This window comes from Salmo salar, chromosome 16 (assembly GCF_965601325.2).
Source record: "Salmo salar chromosome 16, fSalSal1, whole genome shotgun sequence".
NCBI classification, from domain to species: Eukaryota; Metazoa; Chordata; class Actinopteri; order Salmoniformes; family Salmonidae; genus Salmo; species Salmo salar.
The window spans coordinates 51,801,417-51,819,578 of record NC_138306.1 but is presented as its reverse complement, the minus strand read 5'-3'; the positions used below and the strand labels follow the sequence as shown (position 1 = coordinate 51,819,578).

At 45.4% G+C, this 18,162-nt stretch overlaps 1 protein-coding gene across 7 annotated transcripts in view; it reads right to left on the bottom strand.

The window, feature by feature from the left end:
- ptprsa (protein tyrosine phosphatase receptor type Sa) overlaps positions 1-18,162 on the bottom strand; it is a 422,798-nt gene that overhangs the window by 41,908 nt on the left and 362,728 nt on the right. For 4 of the 7 annotated variants that reach the window (XM_082962769.1, XM_082962772.1, XM_082962773.1 and 1 more), the window contains 4 exons: positions 17,739-17,862; positions 9,540-9,715; positions 7,879-8,004; positions 67-221 (listed from right to left, as the gene is read on the bottom strand). In XM_082962769.1, coding sequence (XP_082818895.1) covers positions 67-221; positions 7,879-8,004; positions 9,540-9,715; positions 17,739-17,862 — 581 coding nt within the window. The remainder of the gene's footprint in view (positions 1-66; positions 222-7,878; positions 8,005-9,539; positions 9,716-17,738; positions 17,863-18,162) is intronic. The other 3 variants (XM_082962771.1, XM_045697375.2, XM_082962774.1) reach the window with 1 other exon arrangement.

The window sequence follows — 18,162 nt, the reverse complement described above, 5'->3', positions numbered from 1 at the left end:
ATACATCTGTGAAATCTGCTGGGTGAGTCCACTAGTTGTAGCTGTGTTATGTGCAGTACTACCAACCTGCAGTGAGCGATGATGGGGCCTGCGTCTGGGGGGTTACAGGTCTTGACCCGGCGGAGGAACGCCAGGAAGGGGGTGGGGTACTCGGGGACCCCGTGGTCGGGCCACGCCGTGAACTGGAACTGACGGACCTCCCGCTTCTCACTGGAGCCATTCTGGAGATGAGAGAGACAGGGATGGGGTTTAGAACCACATGGTGTGTGTGTGTGAGAGAGAGACAGGGATGGGGTTTAGAACCACATGGTGTGTGTGAGAGAGAGACAGGGATGGGGTTTAGAACCACATGGAGTGTGTGTGTGTGAGAGAGAGACAGGGATGGGGTTTAGAACCACATGGTGTGTGTGTGTGTGAGAGAGACAGGGATGGGGTTTAGAACCACATGGAGTGTGTGTGTGTGAGAGAGAGACAGGGATGGGGTTTAGAACCACATGGAGTGTGTGTGTGAGAGAGAGACAGGATGTGTGTGTGTGGGTTAGCTACTTTCTTAGACATTCTTATGGTATACTGCATCTATTAACCCCAAAATCTGTTCCCATGTGTGTGTGCCAACCACAATATATAGAGCGACAATAACAAAGCTGACACATGAGAATACATTTTTCCAACAAAAAAAATAAAGTCTAAAAAACACCTCACATGAGCTTTACTGCTGAATAAATACATCTGGTAATTAAAAGTATATTTTTCTATTTATTTATTTATTTATTTTGAATCCCGGACCATTATACTGGTTTTGTATTTTCTGCAATGGATGTGCTTCTTTCTTCGCGGGGAAGTATAATAGATTTTTTAAGAAGGGTTCTGTGTCACAGTATACAGTATATGCATACATATGGATGCCTCTGAGTGGGTATGTGTGTGTATGTGCATGTGTGTGTGCGTGTGTGTGTGTGCGTGTGTCTGTGTGCGTGTGTGTGTGTGCGTGTGTGTGTATGGTGTGTGCGTTACAGATTCCCTACATACAAACTACTGCCGCCTAAGTTCAGACACATCTGACAAAATTTGTTTCCTTTGCTGGAAAACAGAACAATGAGACGCCATACTAATGCAGAAATAAGGAGAGAAAGAGAGAAACAGAGAGAGAGAGAGAGAGATGGCGGGAGAGAATGTGAAGAGATGTGTGTTTGAACAGAGGGAGGTTAAGATAGAGATGGAATAGCAGTGGGTAGAGTGAAGAGAGGGAAGAAAAAAGGGGTAGAGAGAGCAGGGTGGTGAAGTATAGAGAGTAATGAGGAATGTAGAGGGACGGGTTGACAGGATGCTGTACACCAACAGATGTACACAACAACAAGCCCAAAAAGCTGCAAACTGTGAATTCTAACCAGCCCAAAAGGACCAGTGCTACTAACTAGCCTACCTGTTAAAGAGACATTTCCTTGGAAGCGTCTGACCCTTAGATCTCCACTCCCCCTTCCCTCTCCTCTCTCCGAAACACCCATGTCTCGTTTTCTAGCTATACACTTGTATGTTGGCTTGGCTGCCAAGTGTTTGGGGCAGCTGGGATATGAGCAGTCTGACAATTATGCATGTAGCATTTTCTTCCGCTCACTTAGCTAAGTGCTTGGCAGACGGACATTAAAAGATGATGGACGGTGAACGAGAGAGAAAGAGGGGAGAGGTCTGGAAAGAAGGGGAGGATGTAAATAGTTTCAAGGGAGAAAGAGAGAGAGAAAGAGAGAGAGATGAGAGAGAGAAAGAGAGAGAGATGAGAGAGAACGATTATGAGAGAAAGAGATGAGAGAGAGATGAGAGAAAGAAAGATGAAGAGAGAGAGAGAGAGAGATATGAGAGAGAGAGAGATGAGGAGAGAGAAAGAAAGATGAAGAGAGAGAGAGATATGAGAGAGAGAGAGAGAGAGAGAGAGAGAGAGGAGAGAGGAGAGAGAAAGAAAGATGAAGAGAAAGATGCCTAAGTAAACTATTTCCCTCTCCTTCCCAACCATTCAGTTGTTTATTTAACTGTTGGATGCAGGATGTTGTGTTAGCTCAGAGAAATACACTGTTTGTGAGTTCTGTTCCCCACCATTCGGTTCTTTATTTAACTGTTGGATGCAGGATGTTGTGTTAGCTCAGAGAAATACACTGTTTGTGAGTTCTGTTCCCCACCATTCGGTTCTTTATTTAACTGTTGGATGCAGGATGTTGTGTTAGCTCAGAGAAATACACTGTTTGTGAGTTCTGTTCCCCACCATTCGGTTCTTTATTTGCCTGTTGGATGCAGAATGTTGTGTTGGCTCAGAGAAACACACTGTTTGTGAGTTTGAGTAGGGGAGCCAATACAATACATGGATACAGACAGACAGACTGACAGGCTCCAAAAGGGCTTGCTATCCCCAGGGCCCACCAGGTAAGACCAGCATATATTAGCTCATATCGCATTCAGACAAGTTCTTATTCCTCTCACATTACTTCCACAGTGGCTTCTCCTCAGATGGCCTCACAGAAACATACAAACAAAGCCTCGGCTGAAACAACTGGATGGGTGAAGGAAACATAGGGAGTATTCCACCAAGCCTATGCAAGAAGGCAAGATGAAGATATTGACTTCTTAGGCACTCCTGTGTGACCAGATAGCTTAAAACAAAATGGCAACCTGGACTTGGGTAGATGTAACATAGTAAATGTAAAAACCTAACACTCCAATTAGATTAACATGTTACATTCCGTATGGTATGTCTTAATTTTTGGATGTCCATCATTCATTTCATATATGTGATGAAATACAATTTGTATGATATGTTACGAATTGCAATTTGTGCAATATGTTACGAATTAGCAAAACGTATGATATGTTAGCAATGTTTTGGCTAATGTTAACTACGTGGCTTATGCTAACATTAGCTAGGTGGCTAATGTTAGCTAGGCTAGAGGTTAGAGTTAAGGTTAGGGTTAGGATTTAGGTTAAAGGGTTAAGGTTAAGGTTAGGGTTAGCTAACACGCTAAGCAATATTCTCCCGGGACTGCCACTCAGAAGAATATCAGCGTGTGCAGAGAAGCACGAGATTGAACTTCACTCAACTTTCTAGAGTTTCCCCCATTAGTTCAGGGCAGCAGGTAGCCTAGTGGTTAGAGCGTTGGACTAGTAACCAGAAGATTGCAAAATTGAATCCCCGAGCTGACAAGGTAAAAATCTGTCGTTCTGCCCCTGAACAAGGCAGTTAACCCACTGTTCCTAGGCCGTCGTTGAAAATAAGAATTTCTTCTTAACTGACTTGCCTTGTAAAATAAATAAAAAAACACTATCAACGTTTCTCTTTACTGTGGAAATTGTGATCGAATCAATGCAACATACTGAGAAAAAAAATGAACTACGCAATTGTTATTTTACTGCTGTTCTTTAATTATTTGTTACTTTTATTTCTTATGTTTTTATGTATTTTTCTTAAAACTGCATTGCTGGTTAAGGGTTTGCAGACACTGAACTAAAGTAAGCATTTCACTGCAAGGACTACACCTCTTGTATTCGGTGCATGTGACATATACCATTTGATTTTGTTGTAGGCAGAACGCATCGGAGTAAGATTCTATTGCATTGACATGCACTACTCAGCCAGTTAACCATAACCAATCAGAGCTGCAGAAGGCCTATATACCAATAGACCATTGCCATATATGGATCTGTGCCATTCACTTTGAACTGGACTTTGTTTACAGCGTGAGTAGGTGAGTTTGTTTTGAGATCAAAGCGAGAGCTGCATGTAGCGACGTGTGAACGTTTGTTCATATCCTTTGATAGTTAGAGATATTAACCCAGTTATAGATCATTAGTAGTCAACAATAGGGGAGTGATTGATAGTTAGTTAGTTAGTTATTAGTCCAGTTATAGATCATTAGTAGTCAACAATAGGAGAGTGATTACTAGTTAGTTAGTTATTAACCCAGTTATAGATCATTAGTAGTCAGCAATAGGGGAGTGATTACTAGTTAGTTAGTGAGTTATTAGTCCAGTTATAGATCATTAGTAGTCAACAATAGGGGAGTGATTACTAGTTAGTTAGTGAGTTATTAGTCCAGTTATAGATCATTAGTAGTCAACAATAGGGGACTGATTACTAGTTAGTTAGTGAGTTATTAACCCAGTTATAGATCATTAGTAGTCAGCAATAGGGGAGTGATTACTAGTTAGTGAGTTATTAGTCCAGTTATAGATCATTAGTAGTCAACAATAGGGGAGTGATTACTAGTTAGTTAGTTAGTTATTAGTCCAGTTATAGATCATTAGTAGTCAACAATAGGGGAGTGATTACTAGTTAGTTAGTGAGTTATTAGTCCAGTTATAGATCATTAGTAGTCAACAATAGGGGAGTGATTACTAGTTAGTTAGTTAGTTATTAGTCCAGTTATAGATCATTAGTAGTCAACAATAGGGGAGTGATTACTAGTTAGTTAGTGAGTTATTAGTCCAGTTATAGATCATTAGTAGTCAACAATAGGGGAGTGATTACTAGTTAGTTAGTTAGTTATTAGTCCAGTTATAGATCATTAGTAGTCAACAATAGGGGAGTGATTACTAGCTAGTTAGTGAGTTATTAGTCCAGTTATAGATCATTAGTAGTCAACAATAGGGGAGTGATTACTAGTTAGTGAGTTATTAACCCAGTTATAGATCATTAGTAGTCAACAATAGGGGAGTGATTACTAGTTAGTTAGTTAGTTATTAACCCAGTTATAGATCATTAGTAGTCAACAATAGGGGAGTGATTACTAGTTAGTTAGTGAGTTATTAACCCAGTTATAGATCATTAGTAGTCAACAATAGGGGAGTGATTACTAGTTAGTGAGTTATTAACCCAGTTATAGATCATTAGTAGTCAACAATAGGGGAGTGATTACTAGTTAGTGAGTTATTAGTCCAGTTATAGATCATTAGTAGTCAACAATAGGGGAGTGGTTACTAGTTAGTGAGTTATTAACCCAGTTATAGATCATTAGTAGTCAACAATAGGGGAGTGATTACTAGTTAGTTAGTGAGTTATTAGTCCAGTTATAGATCATTAGTAGTCAACAATAGGGGAGTGATTACTAGTTAGTTAGTTAGTTATTAACCCAGTTATAGATCATTAGTAGTCAGCAATAGGGGAGTGATTACTAGTTAGTGAGTTATTAGTCCAGTTATAGACCATTAGTAGTCAGCAATAGGGGAGTGATTACTAGTTAGTTAGTTAGTTATTAACCCAGTTATAGATCATTAGTAGTCAACAATAGGGGAGTGATTACTAGTTAGTTAGTTAGTTATTAACCCAGTTATAGATCATTAGTAGTCAACAATAGGGGAGTGATTACTAGTTAGTTTGTTATTAGTCCAGTTATAGATCATTAGTAGTCAACAATAGGAGAGTGATTACTAGTTAGTTAGTTATTAACCCAGTTATAGATCATTAGTAGTCAGCAATAGGGGAGTGATTACTAGTTAGTGAGTTATTAGTCCAGTTATAGATCATTAGTAGTCAACAATAGGGGAGTGATTACTAGTTAGTTAGTGAGTTATTAGTCCAGTTATAGATCATTAGTAGTCAACAATAGGGGAGTGATTACTAGTTAGTTAGTGAGTTATTAACCCAGTTATAGATCATTAGTAGTCAACAATAGGGGAGTGATTACTAGTTAGTTAGTGAGTTATTAGTCCAGTTATAGATCATTAGTAGTCAACAATAGGGGAGTGATTACTAGTTAGTGAGTTATTAACCCAGTTATAGATCATTAGTAGTCAACAATAGGGGAGTGATTACTAGTTAGTGAGTTATTAGTCCAGTTATAGATCATTAGTAGTCAACAATAGGGGAGTGGTTACTAGTTAGTGAGTTATTAACCCAGTTATAAATCATTAGTAGTCAACAATAGGGGAGTGATTACTAGTTAGTTAGTGAGTTATTAGTCCAGTTATAGATCATTAGTAGTCAACAATAGGGGAGTGATTACTAGTTAGTTAGTGAGTTATTAGTCCAGTTATAGATCATTAGTAGTCAACAATAGGGGAGTGATTACTAGTTAGTTAGTTATTAGTCCAGTTATAGATCATTAGTAGTCAACAATAGGAGAGTGATTACTAGTTAGTTAGTTATTAACCCAGTTATAGATCATTAGTAGTCAGCAATAGGGGAGTGATTACTAGTTAGTGAGTTATTAGTCCAGTTATAGATCATTAGTAGTCAACAATAGGGGAGTGATTACTAGTTAGTTAGTTAGTTATTAGTCCAGTTATAGATCATTAGTAGTCAACAATAGGAGAGTGATTACTAGTTAGTGAGTTATTAACCCAGTTATAGATCATTAGTAGTCAACAATAGGAGAGTGATTACTAGTTAGTTAGTTAGTTATTAACCCAGTTATAGATCATTTATAGTCAATAATAGGGGAGTGATTGCTTCCTACAAGAGCACAAAATGTGTTCATTTCTAGACATCTTTTAAAAGCCAGTCAGATGAAGAGTTTTGTTTTGTTTTAAAGGGGCAGTGTTTTATTTTGAGACAGGTTTGAATATGCTAAGTAGCCAATAGGCAGAGGGTAGCATAATTTCTGATTCTCTGTAGTAATGGTATGAGATTAATAATGCATTTTATTTTGTAAAGTGGTTTCTTGCATCAAACAACACAACAACATGTTCAGTCACCTCCTTGTCTGAAGGACAAGTGGATAAACAGGTTCATGTCAAGTCCTGCATGTTTTTTCTCATGGAATGTAGGCCTACATTGAACACCACACATTGGCTGTTACTGTAGGCTGAATGATAGAACAGCTATTTCCATGTTAAAATGTTATGGGATGCATTTTCTGCATTTCTTTGATGGTAGGCCACTCTGGTAGGTCTACACTATGATCAAATGGCCACAGTAGCCTACTTGACCGCTGTTAAAACTAACTTAAAGCGGGTAAAACTAACTTAAAGCTAACTTAAAGCGGGTACAGCCTCGTGCCAGAAGTTGCAAAGAATTTTCACAACGTTCAAGTTTGTGCTCAGCAGACCTGAAATTTGCTCATTGATGACAAAAATGAGAGGGAACATTGATGCTAAGTAGTTGCAAAGTAACTACAAAGTAGTAAGTACTTACAAAGTTGTTAATTAGCAAAAATGCTGAAGTTGCCCGTGATGAGATTCGAACATGCAACCTTTGGATTGCTATACATCCACATTATACGTCCACCAATGCACCCCAACCAACCACCCTTCTTTCGTTTTTTTTAAGTAACCTTTGTCTTATTTAACCATAACAACGTAATATATCATATAATTTCAGTGTCTCAGATTTACATTTACTATGTTACGTCTAGTCTTTGAGACCAGGCTGAGGAAGTTGGGGTTAGGGTAATAACTTGCCTTGAGATAACAGTCTGGACTGGAGTAGTATGAAGTTGTAGCTAGATTGTTAAGGGAGTATGTGATTTAGATACTAAAGTAGAGTTTAGAATAGCAGTAGGGAGTGTGATTAAATCAAATCAAATTGTATTTGTCACGTGCTTCGTAAGCAACAGGTGTGGACTAACAATGAAACGCTAACTTACGATTAAATGCTGTTATGTAGTTTGAAATGTGTAATGTAGTAAGGTGTGTTTTGCTCGTGTGTACACTACAGTGTAAATTATAGCTCCACACCAGAGTTGGGGTCAATTCCATTTGAATACCAGTCAATTCAGAAAGTATACTGAAATTCAAATTCTCTTCAATGGTTTTCAATGAGGAAAGAATTGGAATTGGAATTTGGTTTACTTTATGAATTGACTGAAATTTAAATGGATTTCACCACAACCCTGCTCAACATAGTGTGAAATGAGTGTGTTATTATGCAGTATGGGTGGAGTAAAGTTGTGTACTCACTCGTACCTTGTGCAGGGAGAAAGTGCGAACACAGAAGGTGGCCAGCTCTATGGTATCCAGTAGAGTCACCTGGGTCATACCATAGGTCTCTGTGCCTCGACTGGGCCAGTACTGGTCACACTTGATCTGAGGAGAGAGGAGAAGAGGGGGCTGAGTACACAAACATCAATGAAAACACGTACGCGAGCATGCACGCACTCACTCACACACACTGCACAAAACAATCACACAGACTCTATTATATTGTAAACCCCATTCCAGCCATCCTAAAAAGAAAACAGCGTGCGGGCTCACTGAAACACAGCAGCACTGCTTCTCTCTACTTCACATCTTCCTGAACACTGCAGGACTGCTTCTCTCTACTTCACATCTTCCTGAACACTGCAGCACTGCTTCTCTCTACTTCACATCTTCCTGAACACTGCAGCACTGCTTCTCTCTACTTCACATCTTCCTGAACACTGCAGCACTGCTTCTCTCTACTTCACATCTTCCTGAACACTGCAGCACTGCTTCTCTCTACTTCACATCTTCCTGAACACTGCAGGACTGTTTCTCTCTCCTTCACATCTTCCTGAACACTGCAGCACTGCTTCTCTCTACTTCACATCTTCCTGAACACTGCAGCACTGCTTCTCTCTACTTCACATCTTCCTGAACACTGCAGCACTGCTTCTCTCTACTTCACATCTTCCTGAACACTGCAGCACTGCTTCTCTCTACTTCACATCTTCCTGAACACTGCAGGACTGTTTCTCTCTACTTCACATCTTCCTGAACACTGCAGCACTGCTTCTCTCTACTTCACATCTTCCTGAACACTCCAGGACTGTTTCTCTCTACTTCACATCTTCCTGAACACTCCAGGACTGTTTCTCTCTACTTCACATCTTCCTGAACACTGCAGCACTGCTTCTCTCTACTTCACATCTTCCTGAACACTGCAGGACTGTTTCTCTCTCCTTCACATCTTCTCCATTCCAGGACTGTTTCTCTCTCCTTCACATCTTCTCCACTGTAGGCTTCACCCCCACCCCCCCAACCCTCCCCGTAGGCTTCACCCCCCTCCCCTAGCAACGAGGACCAATCAAAGATGGCTAAATGTTTCCTTTCCAGCAGAGATCCACCACAGTGTGTCCAAGACAACCCCACACTGCCCCCCCAACACTCACTCACGCTGTCCATTCTATTTAACCTGATGAAGATTCATTCAACATGGAGCCCCCCCCCCCAGGCCCTGATGCGTTGTGACAGCTAGTGCAGGAAACGCATCGCTCTAACGCTCTCCTTGCGTTCGTAGTGAACGCTGGACGCCTGCTAACCCTGATGGTATCTGACAGGGGCGGAGATGGGGGGGTTAAAGAAGATGAGGTTAGACACCTGAGGTAAGGTTGGTAAGGTTGGTTTCTAAGGCGGATTCCAGGTATTCGTTATATTGTTGTAGGGCAATTCTAAATGCCTATGCTGATGGCTTAACTATAGGAAACACTGAACTAAAGTCAGAAAATATTCTCGGTCCCTCTGCGCTTCTTATACTTTCCTCAGTTACACTGCAGAATTTCCAAATAATTTTTTTCTGTAAATTCTGTTTTTGGTCAGAAAACAAGTCGTCCCAACACCGATCCAAGGGGAACACCAGATTCAATTCTATAGTTACTTACCCGTGATTTCTCTTCCAGTCTGGTCATCATGACCACAGTGGCTGCTCTCTGTTCCCACACCATCCTCCAGAAGTCCCCGAACGTCTCGGGCAGCGGGCCCTGCGTAGCCATGTAGGCATTCTGCTTCCTGTAGCCGTCTATGTAGTTGGCGTTGATATAATCACTGCCAGTAATACCTGGGAACAGAGAGAAGACAGTAATTGAGTTGAATTGAGGGACAATCTCTAGAATGGTTGGTGGTTAACAGGCCAAGTGGTCAATTCTGATGGGGCTCCAGGCGATTTCTTTTTAGTGAAGTTCTTATTGCACTTATCGCTGAGTTCTTACATAGTGCTTCCTCTTAACACCTTTCTTACATAGTGCTCCATCTTAACACCTTTCTTACATAGTGCTCCCTCTTAACACCTTTCTTTAATGCCTCTCCTTCCTCTCTCTCGCTCTCTCTCTTTACATTTTGTTTATATCTTTCTCTAGCATGATGTTGTGGCTGTGATTTAGTGTTGATGCTGGAGCATGCAGTAAGATTCAAGGAGCGTGCAGTAAGATTTGAGGAGCGTGCAGTAAGATGGAGGAGTGTGCAGTAAGATGGAGGAGCGTGCAGTAAGATGGAGGAGCGTGCAGTAAGATGGAGGAGTGTGTAGTAAGATGGAGGAGCGTGCTGTAAGATGGAGGAGCGTGCTGTAAGATGGAGGAGCGTGCCGTAAGATGGAGGAGGGTGCCGTAAGATGGAGGAGCGTGCCGTAAGATGGAGGAGAGTGCAGTAAGATGGAGAAGCGTGCAGTAAGATGGAGGAGCGTGTAGTAAGATGGAGGAGCGTGCCGTAAGATGGAGGAGCGTGCAGTAAGATTCAAGGAGAGTGCAGTAAGATTTGAGGAGCGTGCAGTAAGATGGAGGAGCGTGCAGTAAGATGGAGGAGCATGCCGTAAGATGGAGGAGTGTGCAGTAAGATGGAAAGCGTGCAGTAAAATGGAGGGGCGTGCAGTAAGATAGAGGAGCGTGCCGTAAGATGGAGGAGCGTGCTGTAAGATGGAGGAGTGTGTAGTAAGATGGAGGAGCGTGCAGTAAGATGGGGGAGCGTGCAGTAAGATGGAGGAGCGTGCTGTAAGATGGAGGAGTGTGCCATAAGACGGAGGAACGTGCAGTAAGATGGAGGAGCGTGCAGTAAGATGGAGGAGCGTGCAGTAAGATGGAGGAGCGTGCAGTAAGATGGAGGAGCGTGCAGTAAGATGGAGGAGTGTGTAGTAAGATGGAGGAGTGTGTAGTAAGATAGAGGAGCGTGCTGTAAGACGGAGGAGCATGTAGTAAGACGGAGAAGCATGCAGTAAGATGGAGGGGCGTGTAGTAAGATGGAGGAGCTTGCAGTAAGATGGAGGCGCGTGCCGTAAGATGAAGGTGCGTGCAGTAAGATTCGAGGAGCGTGCAGTAAGATTTGATGATCGTGCAGTAAGATGGAGGAGCGTGCCGTAAGATGGAGGAGTGTGCAGTAAGATGGAAAGCGTGCAGTAAGATGGAGGGGCGTGCAGTAAGATGGAGGAATGTGCGGTAAGATGGAGGAGCGTGCCGTAAGCTGGAGGAGCGTGTAGTAAGATGGAGGAATGTGCAGTAAGATGGAGGAGCGTGCAGTAAGATGGAGGGGCGTGCAGTAAGATGGAGGAATGTGCAGTAAGATGGAGGAATGTGTAGTAAGATGGAGGAGCGTGCAGTAAGATGGAGGAGCGTGCCGTAAGATGGAGGTGCGTGCAGTAAGATTCGAGGAGCGTGCAGTAAGATTTGATGATCGTGCAGTAAGATGGAGGAGCGTGCCGTAAGATGGAGGAGCGTGCAGTAAGATGGAGGAGCGTGCAGTAAGATGGAGGAGCGTGCAGTAAGATGCAGGGGCGTGTAGTAAGATGGAGGAGCGTGCCGTAAGATGGAGGAGCATGCCGTAAGATGGAGGAGCGTGCCGTAAGATGGAGGAGCGTGCCGTAAGATGGAAATCGTGCAGTAAGACGGAGGAGTGTGCCTTAAGATGGAAAGCGTGCAGTAAGATGCAGGAGCGTGCAGTAAGATGGAGGGGCGTGTAGTAAGATGGAGGAGCGTGCTGTAAGATGGAGGAGTGTGCAGTCAGATGGAGGAGCGTGCCGTAAGATGGAGGAGCGTGCCGTAAGATGGAGGAGCGTGCAGTAAGATGGAGGCGTGTGCAGTAAGATGGAGGAGTGTGCAGTAAGATGGAGAAGTGTGCAGTAAGATGGAGGAGCGTGTAGTAAGATGGAGGGGTGTGTAGTACGATGGAGGGGCGTGCAGTAAGATGGAGGATTGTGCAGTAAGATGGAGGAGTGCGTAGTAAGATGGAGGAGCGTGCTGTAAGATGGAGGGGCGTGCAGTAAGATGGAGGAGCGTGCTGTAAGATGGAGGGGCGTGCAGTAAGATGGAGGAGTGTGTAGTAAGACGGAGGAGCGTGCAGTAAGATGGAGGAGCTTGCAGTACGATGGAGGAGCATGCTGTAAGATGGAGGAGCGCGTAGTAAGATGGATGGGCATGTAGTAAGATGGAGGGGCGTGTAGTAAGATGGAGGAGCGTGCTGTAAGATGGAGGAGCGTGTAGTAAGATGGAGGGGCGTGCCGTAAGACGGAGGAGCGTGCAGTAAGATGGAGGAACGTGCAGTAAGATGGAGGAGCGTGCAGTAAGATAGAGGAGTGTGCTGTAAGATGGAGGAGCGTGCAGTAAGACGGAGGAGCGTGCAGTAAGATGGAGGAGCGTGCTGTAAGATGGAAGAGCGTGCTGTAAGATGGAGGAATGTGTAGTAAGATGGAGGAGCGTGCAGTAAGATGGAGGAGCGTGCTGTAAGATGGAGGAGCGTGCTGTAAGATGGAGGATTGTACAGTAAGATGGAGGAGCGTGCAGTAAGATGGAGGATTGTGCAGTAAGATGGAGGGGCGTGCAGTAAGATGGAGGAGCGTGCTGTAAGATGGAGGGGCGTGCAGTAAGATGGAGGAGTGTGTAGTAAGACGGAGGAGCGTGTAGTAAGACGGAGGAGCGTGCCTTAAGATGGAGGAGCGTGCAGTAAGATGGAGGAGCTTGCAGTAAGATGGAGGAGCATGCTGTAAGATGGAGGAGCGCGTAGTAAGATGGATGGGCATGTAGTAAGATGGAGGGGCGTGTAGTAAGATGGAGGAGCGTGCTGTAAGATGGAGGAGCGTGTAGTAAGATGGAGGGGCGTGCCCTAAGACGGAGGAGCGTGCAGTAAGATGGAGGAACGTGCAGTAAGATGGAGGAGCGTGCAGTAAGATGGAGGAGCGTGCTGTAAGATGGAGGAGCGTGCAGTAAGACGGAGGAGCGTGCAGTAAGATGGAGGAGCGTGCTGTAAGATGGAAGAGCGTGCTGTAAGATGGAGGAATGTGTAGTAAGATGGAGGAGCATGCAGTAAGATGGAGGAGCGTGCTGTAAGATGGAGGAGCGTGCTGTAAGATGGAGGATTGTGCAGTAAGATGGAGGAGCGTGCAGTAAGATGGAGGATTGTGCAGTAAGATGGAGGAGCGTGCAGTAAGATGGAGGGGCGTGTAGTAAGATGGAGGAGCATGCTGTAAGATGGAGGAGCGTGCTGTAAGATGGAGGATTGTGTAGTAAGATGGAGGAGTGTGCCGTAAGATGGAGGAGCGTGCAGTAAGATGGAGGAGTGTGCAGTAAGATGGAGGAGTGCGTAGTAAGATGGAGGAGCGTGCTGTAAGATGGAGGAGCGTGCAGTAAGATGGAGGAGCGTGCTGTAAGACGGAGAAGCGTGCTGTAAGACGGAGGAGCGTGCTGTAAGATGGAGGAGCGTGCTGTAAGATGGAGGAGTGTGCTGTAAGACGGAGGAGCGTGCTGTAAGATGGAAGAGCGTGCTGTAAGATGGAGCAATGTGTAGTAAGATGGAGGAGCGTGCTGTAAGATGGAGGAGCGTGCTGTAAGATGGAGGAGCGTGCTGTAAGACGGAGGAGCGTGCAGTAAGATGGAGGAGCGTGCTGTAAGATGGAGGATTGTGTAGTAAGATGGAGGAGCGTGCCATAAGACGGAGGAGCGTGCAGTAAGATGGAGGAGCATGCAGTAAGATGGAGGGGCGTGCCATAAGATGGAGGAGCGTGCAGTAAGATGGAGGAGCGTGCAGTAAGATGGAGGAGCGTGCTGTAAGATGGAGGATTGTGTAGTAAGATGGAGGAGCGTGCAGTAAGATGGAGGAGCGTGCTGTAAGACAGAGGAATGTGCTGTAAGATGGAGGAGCGTGCTGTAAGATGGAGGAATGTGCTGTAAGACGGAGGAGCGTGCTGTAAGATGGAGGAGCGTGCTGTAAGACGGAGGAGCGTGCTGTAAGATGGAGGAGCGTGCTGTAAGATGGAGGAGCGTGCTTTAAGATGGAGGAGCGTGCTGTAAGACGGAGGAGCGTGCTGTAAGACGGAGGAGCGTGCTGTAAGACGGAGGAGCGTGCTGTAAGATGGAGGAGCGTGCAGTAAGATGGAGGAGCGTGCTGTAAGATGGAGGATTGTGTAGTAAGATGGAGGAGCGTGCAGTAAGATGGAGGAGCGTGCTGTAAGACGGAGGAATGTGCTGTAAGATGGAGGAGCGTGCTGTAAGATGGAGGAATGTGCTGTAAGACGGAGGAGCGTGCTGTAAGATGGAGGAGCGTGCTGTAAGACGGAGGAGCGTGCTGTAAGATGGAGGAGCGTGCTGTAAGATGGAGGAGCGTGCAGTAAGACGGAGGAGCGTGCTGTAAGACGGAGGAGCGTGCAGTAAGATGGAGGAGCGTGCTGTAAGATGGAGGATTGTGTAGTAAGATGGAGGAGCGTGCCATAAGACGGAGGAGCGTGCAGTAAGATGGAGGAGCATGCAGTAAGATGGAGGGGCGTGCCATAAGATGGAGGAGCGTGCAGTAAGATGGAGGAGCGTGCAGTAAGATGGAGGAGCGTGCTGTAAGATGGAGGATTGTGTAGTAAGATGGAGGAGCGTGCAGTAAGACAGAGGAGCGTGCTGTAAGACAGAGGAATGTGCTGTAAGATGGAGGAGCGTGCTGTAAGATGGAGGAATGTGCTGTAAGACGGAGGAGCGTGCTGTAAGATGGAGGAGCGTGCTGTAAGACGGAGGAGCGTGCTGTAAGATGGAGGAGCGTGCTGTAAGATGGAGGAGCGTGCTTTAAGATGGAGGAGCGTGCTGTAAGACGGAGGAGCGTGCTGTAAGACGGAGGAGCGTGCTGTAAGACGGAGGAGCGTGCTGTAAGATGGAGGAGCGTGCAGTAAGATGGAGGAGCGTGCTGTAAGATGGAGGATTGTGTAGTAAGATGGAGGAGCGTGCAGTAAGATGGAGGAGCGTGCTGTAAGACAGAGGAATGTGCTGTAAGATGGAGGAGCGTGCTGTAAGATGGAGGAATGTGCTGTAAGACGGAGGAGCGTGCTGTAAGATGGAGGAGCGTGCTGTAAGACGGAGGAGCGTGCTGTAAGATGGAGGAGCGTGCTGTAAGATGGAGGAGCGTGCAGTAAGACGGAGGAGCGTGCTGTTAGACGGAGGAGCGTGCTGTAAGACGGAGGAGCGTGCTGTAAGATGGAGGAGCGTGCTGTAAGATGGAGGAGCGTGCTGTAAGATGGAGGATTGTGCAGTAAGACGGAGGAGCGTGCTGTAAGATGGAAGAGCGTGCTGTAAGATGGAGGAATGTGTAGTAAGATGGAGGAGCGTGCAGTAAGATGGGGGAGCGTGCAGTAAGATGGAGGAGCGTGCTGTAAGATGGAGGAGCGTGCAGTAAGATGGGGGAGCGTGCAGTAAGATGGAGGATCGTGCAGTAAGACGGAGGAGCGTGCTGTAAGACGGAGGAATGTGCTGTAAGACGGAGGAATGTGCTGTAAGATGGAGGAGTGTGCTGTAAGATGGAGGAATGTGCTGTAAGATGGAGGAGCGTGCTGTAAGATGGAGGAGCGTGCTGTAAGACGGAGGAGTGTGCAGTAAGATGGAGGAGCGTGCTGTAAGATGGAGGATTGTGTAGTAAGATGGAGGAGCGTGCCATAAGACGGAGGAGCGTGCAGTAAGATGGAGGAGCATGCAGTAAGATGGAGGGGCGTACCATAAGATGGAGGAGCGTGCAGTAAGATGGAGGAGCGTGCAGTAAGATGGAGGAGCGTGCTGTAAGATGGAGGATTGTGTGGTAAGATGGAGGAGCGTGCAGTAAGATGGAGGAGCGTGCTGTAAGATGGAGGAATGTGCTGTAAGACGGAGGAGCGTGCTGTAAGATGGAGGAGCGTGCTGTAAGACGGAGGAGCGTGCTGTAAGATGGAGGAGCGTGCTGTAAGATGGAGGAGCGTGCTGTAAGATGGAGGAGCGTGCTGTAAGACGGAGGAGCGTGCTGTAAGATGGAGGAGCGTGCTGTAAGATGGAGGAGCGTGCTGTAAGATGGAGGAGCGTGCTGTAAGATGGAGGATTGTGCAGTAAGATGGAGGAGCGTGCAGTAAGATGGAGGAGCGTGCTGTAAGACGGAGGAGCGTGCAGTAAGATGGAGGAGCGTGCTGTAAGACGGAGGAGCGTGCTGTAAGACGGAGGAGCGTGCTGTAAGACGGAGGAGCATGCAGTAAGATGGAGGAGCGTGCAGTAAGATGGAGGAGCGTGCTGTAAGATGGAGGAGCGTGCAGTAAGCTGGAGGAGCGTGCTGTAAGACAGAGGAGCGTGCTGTAAGACGGAGGAGCACGCAGTAAAGCAGCCGTCCTGCACGCAGGCTGGGCAAGTGTGTGTGTTTGCCCCGCAGTGTGTTTGATTTTGTGTGTGTGTGTTGAAAATAGGTCTATATCTTTGTGTGTGTGTGTGTGTGGGAGTGTGTGAGAGTGAGAGATTAAAATGTAGCTCACATCTCCTCTCTGTCAAATATAGCCATAGTCTGTGTGTATGCAAATGTTCCTATTCATGTGGACATAATACAGCTCTGTCATTAGCAGGTCTCCTCTGTATCTACCCCTCTATTCCTGACTAGGCACAGCGTATATCTAACCTCAATGAGTCTAGTTATTTTATCTACTATTATCTACTCTACAGTCTACTCTTTGATCAACAAATAAAAGGCAGTTGAATGTCACACGTCTTCCTTTATCAGACTTATAACCTACTAGTTAAAATACTCTTGAATGCTTAAATAGACTGCAATGGCTGCCGCAGCGTCGACCAATCACGTTCCTTAACTGACGTATTCTCACTCGAGCGACAAACAATGAAACACTCGACTGGGCTAATTTAAGAGTGGGGAGACGTGACAAAGAGTGCAGCAACAATCAGGGGGAGAGAAAGAGAGAGCGAGGGGGAAAGAGAGAGAGAGAGAGAAAGAGAGAGCGAGGGGGAGAGAGCGAGAGAGAGAGAGAGAGAGAGAGAGAGAGAGAGAGAGAGAGAGAGAGAGAGAGAGAGAGAGAGAGAGAGAGAAAAGGCTAACGCCATTAAAAAGAATTCAACGTTGCACAATACGATTGTGGCACTTTGGCGTTAGTCATAGCTAGGTGAACAGAGAATGGCTGCGTGCATGAATTGTTCTACTGCTGCGACTAATGGCAAAATCACTGCACTGTAAAATGGAAATTTCAGACTTGATTAATTTATGTATTTATGGACGCTTTGCCAGGGGATGATTCTGTAATGCGTATTGTCGCACTTTCAAATTGGGCCTATAGTGAACTGTCAAAATCAAGTCAGAATGAAAAACAGATAAAGGTTGAGAGAGGTTGAGAGAGTTTGAGAGAGGTTGAGAGAGGTTGAGAGAGTTTGAGAAAGGTTGAGAGATTGGCAGGGTTGAAGGGTGAAGTGTGAAGTGTTCTCCTGGCTATGTTGAATGTCAGAAGACTTTCACTGCTGAAGGCTGAGCTCCTCTGTCAATGTCCTAAAGACTCCTCTTGCTGCGTTTCTCAGATGTATCTTGTGGTGATGTCTGGTAGATATCTCTATAATTGATTGGTTATGCGTGTCATCGTCACAACCAGATGTGACTGACCTAGGGGACTAAGCTAATATGACTAACCAAGCAATGAGGACTAGCAGATAGCAGCTCTGTGGACTGCATGTTAATTGCCTGATTTAAGCGTTTTTAAACATAACTAAACCAGATAACTCACTGCCTGGTCTCAACACCAATGACCTTTAAACCCTGGACAACAGGACAGAATAGACCAATATAAAGTATTACAATTGCAATTGGGGGGTGAAAAGTGCCAAAAAGTGTTATGGTCTTACCTTCGATGGGTGCAAGGATGACGCGGGAGTGGTCGTAGGCGATGACATTGGCGTAGCGGTTTTTAGGCTTGTTCACCTCCAGGTTGGAGTGTTCCCATGTAAACTGCTGGCCTGGATCGATGGACTGTGGGGACAGACGCGAACAGACACACACGTTTCAAGCCTGGACCAGCGGGTCACCTATGTGAGAATGCTGTTCATTGACTATACTGTAGCTCAGCGATCAACACCCTAGTGCCCATAAAGCTCATCATTAAGGTCAAGACCCTGGGATTAAACACCTCCCTCTGCAACTGGATCCTAGACTTCCTGACGGGCCGCCCCAAGGTGGTAAAGGTAGGCAACAACACATCCGCCACGCATGCTTAGTCCCCTCCTATACTCCTTGTTCACTCACAACTGGGTGAACAGTTTACTGACGACA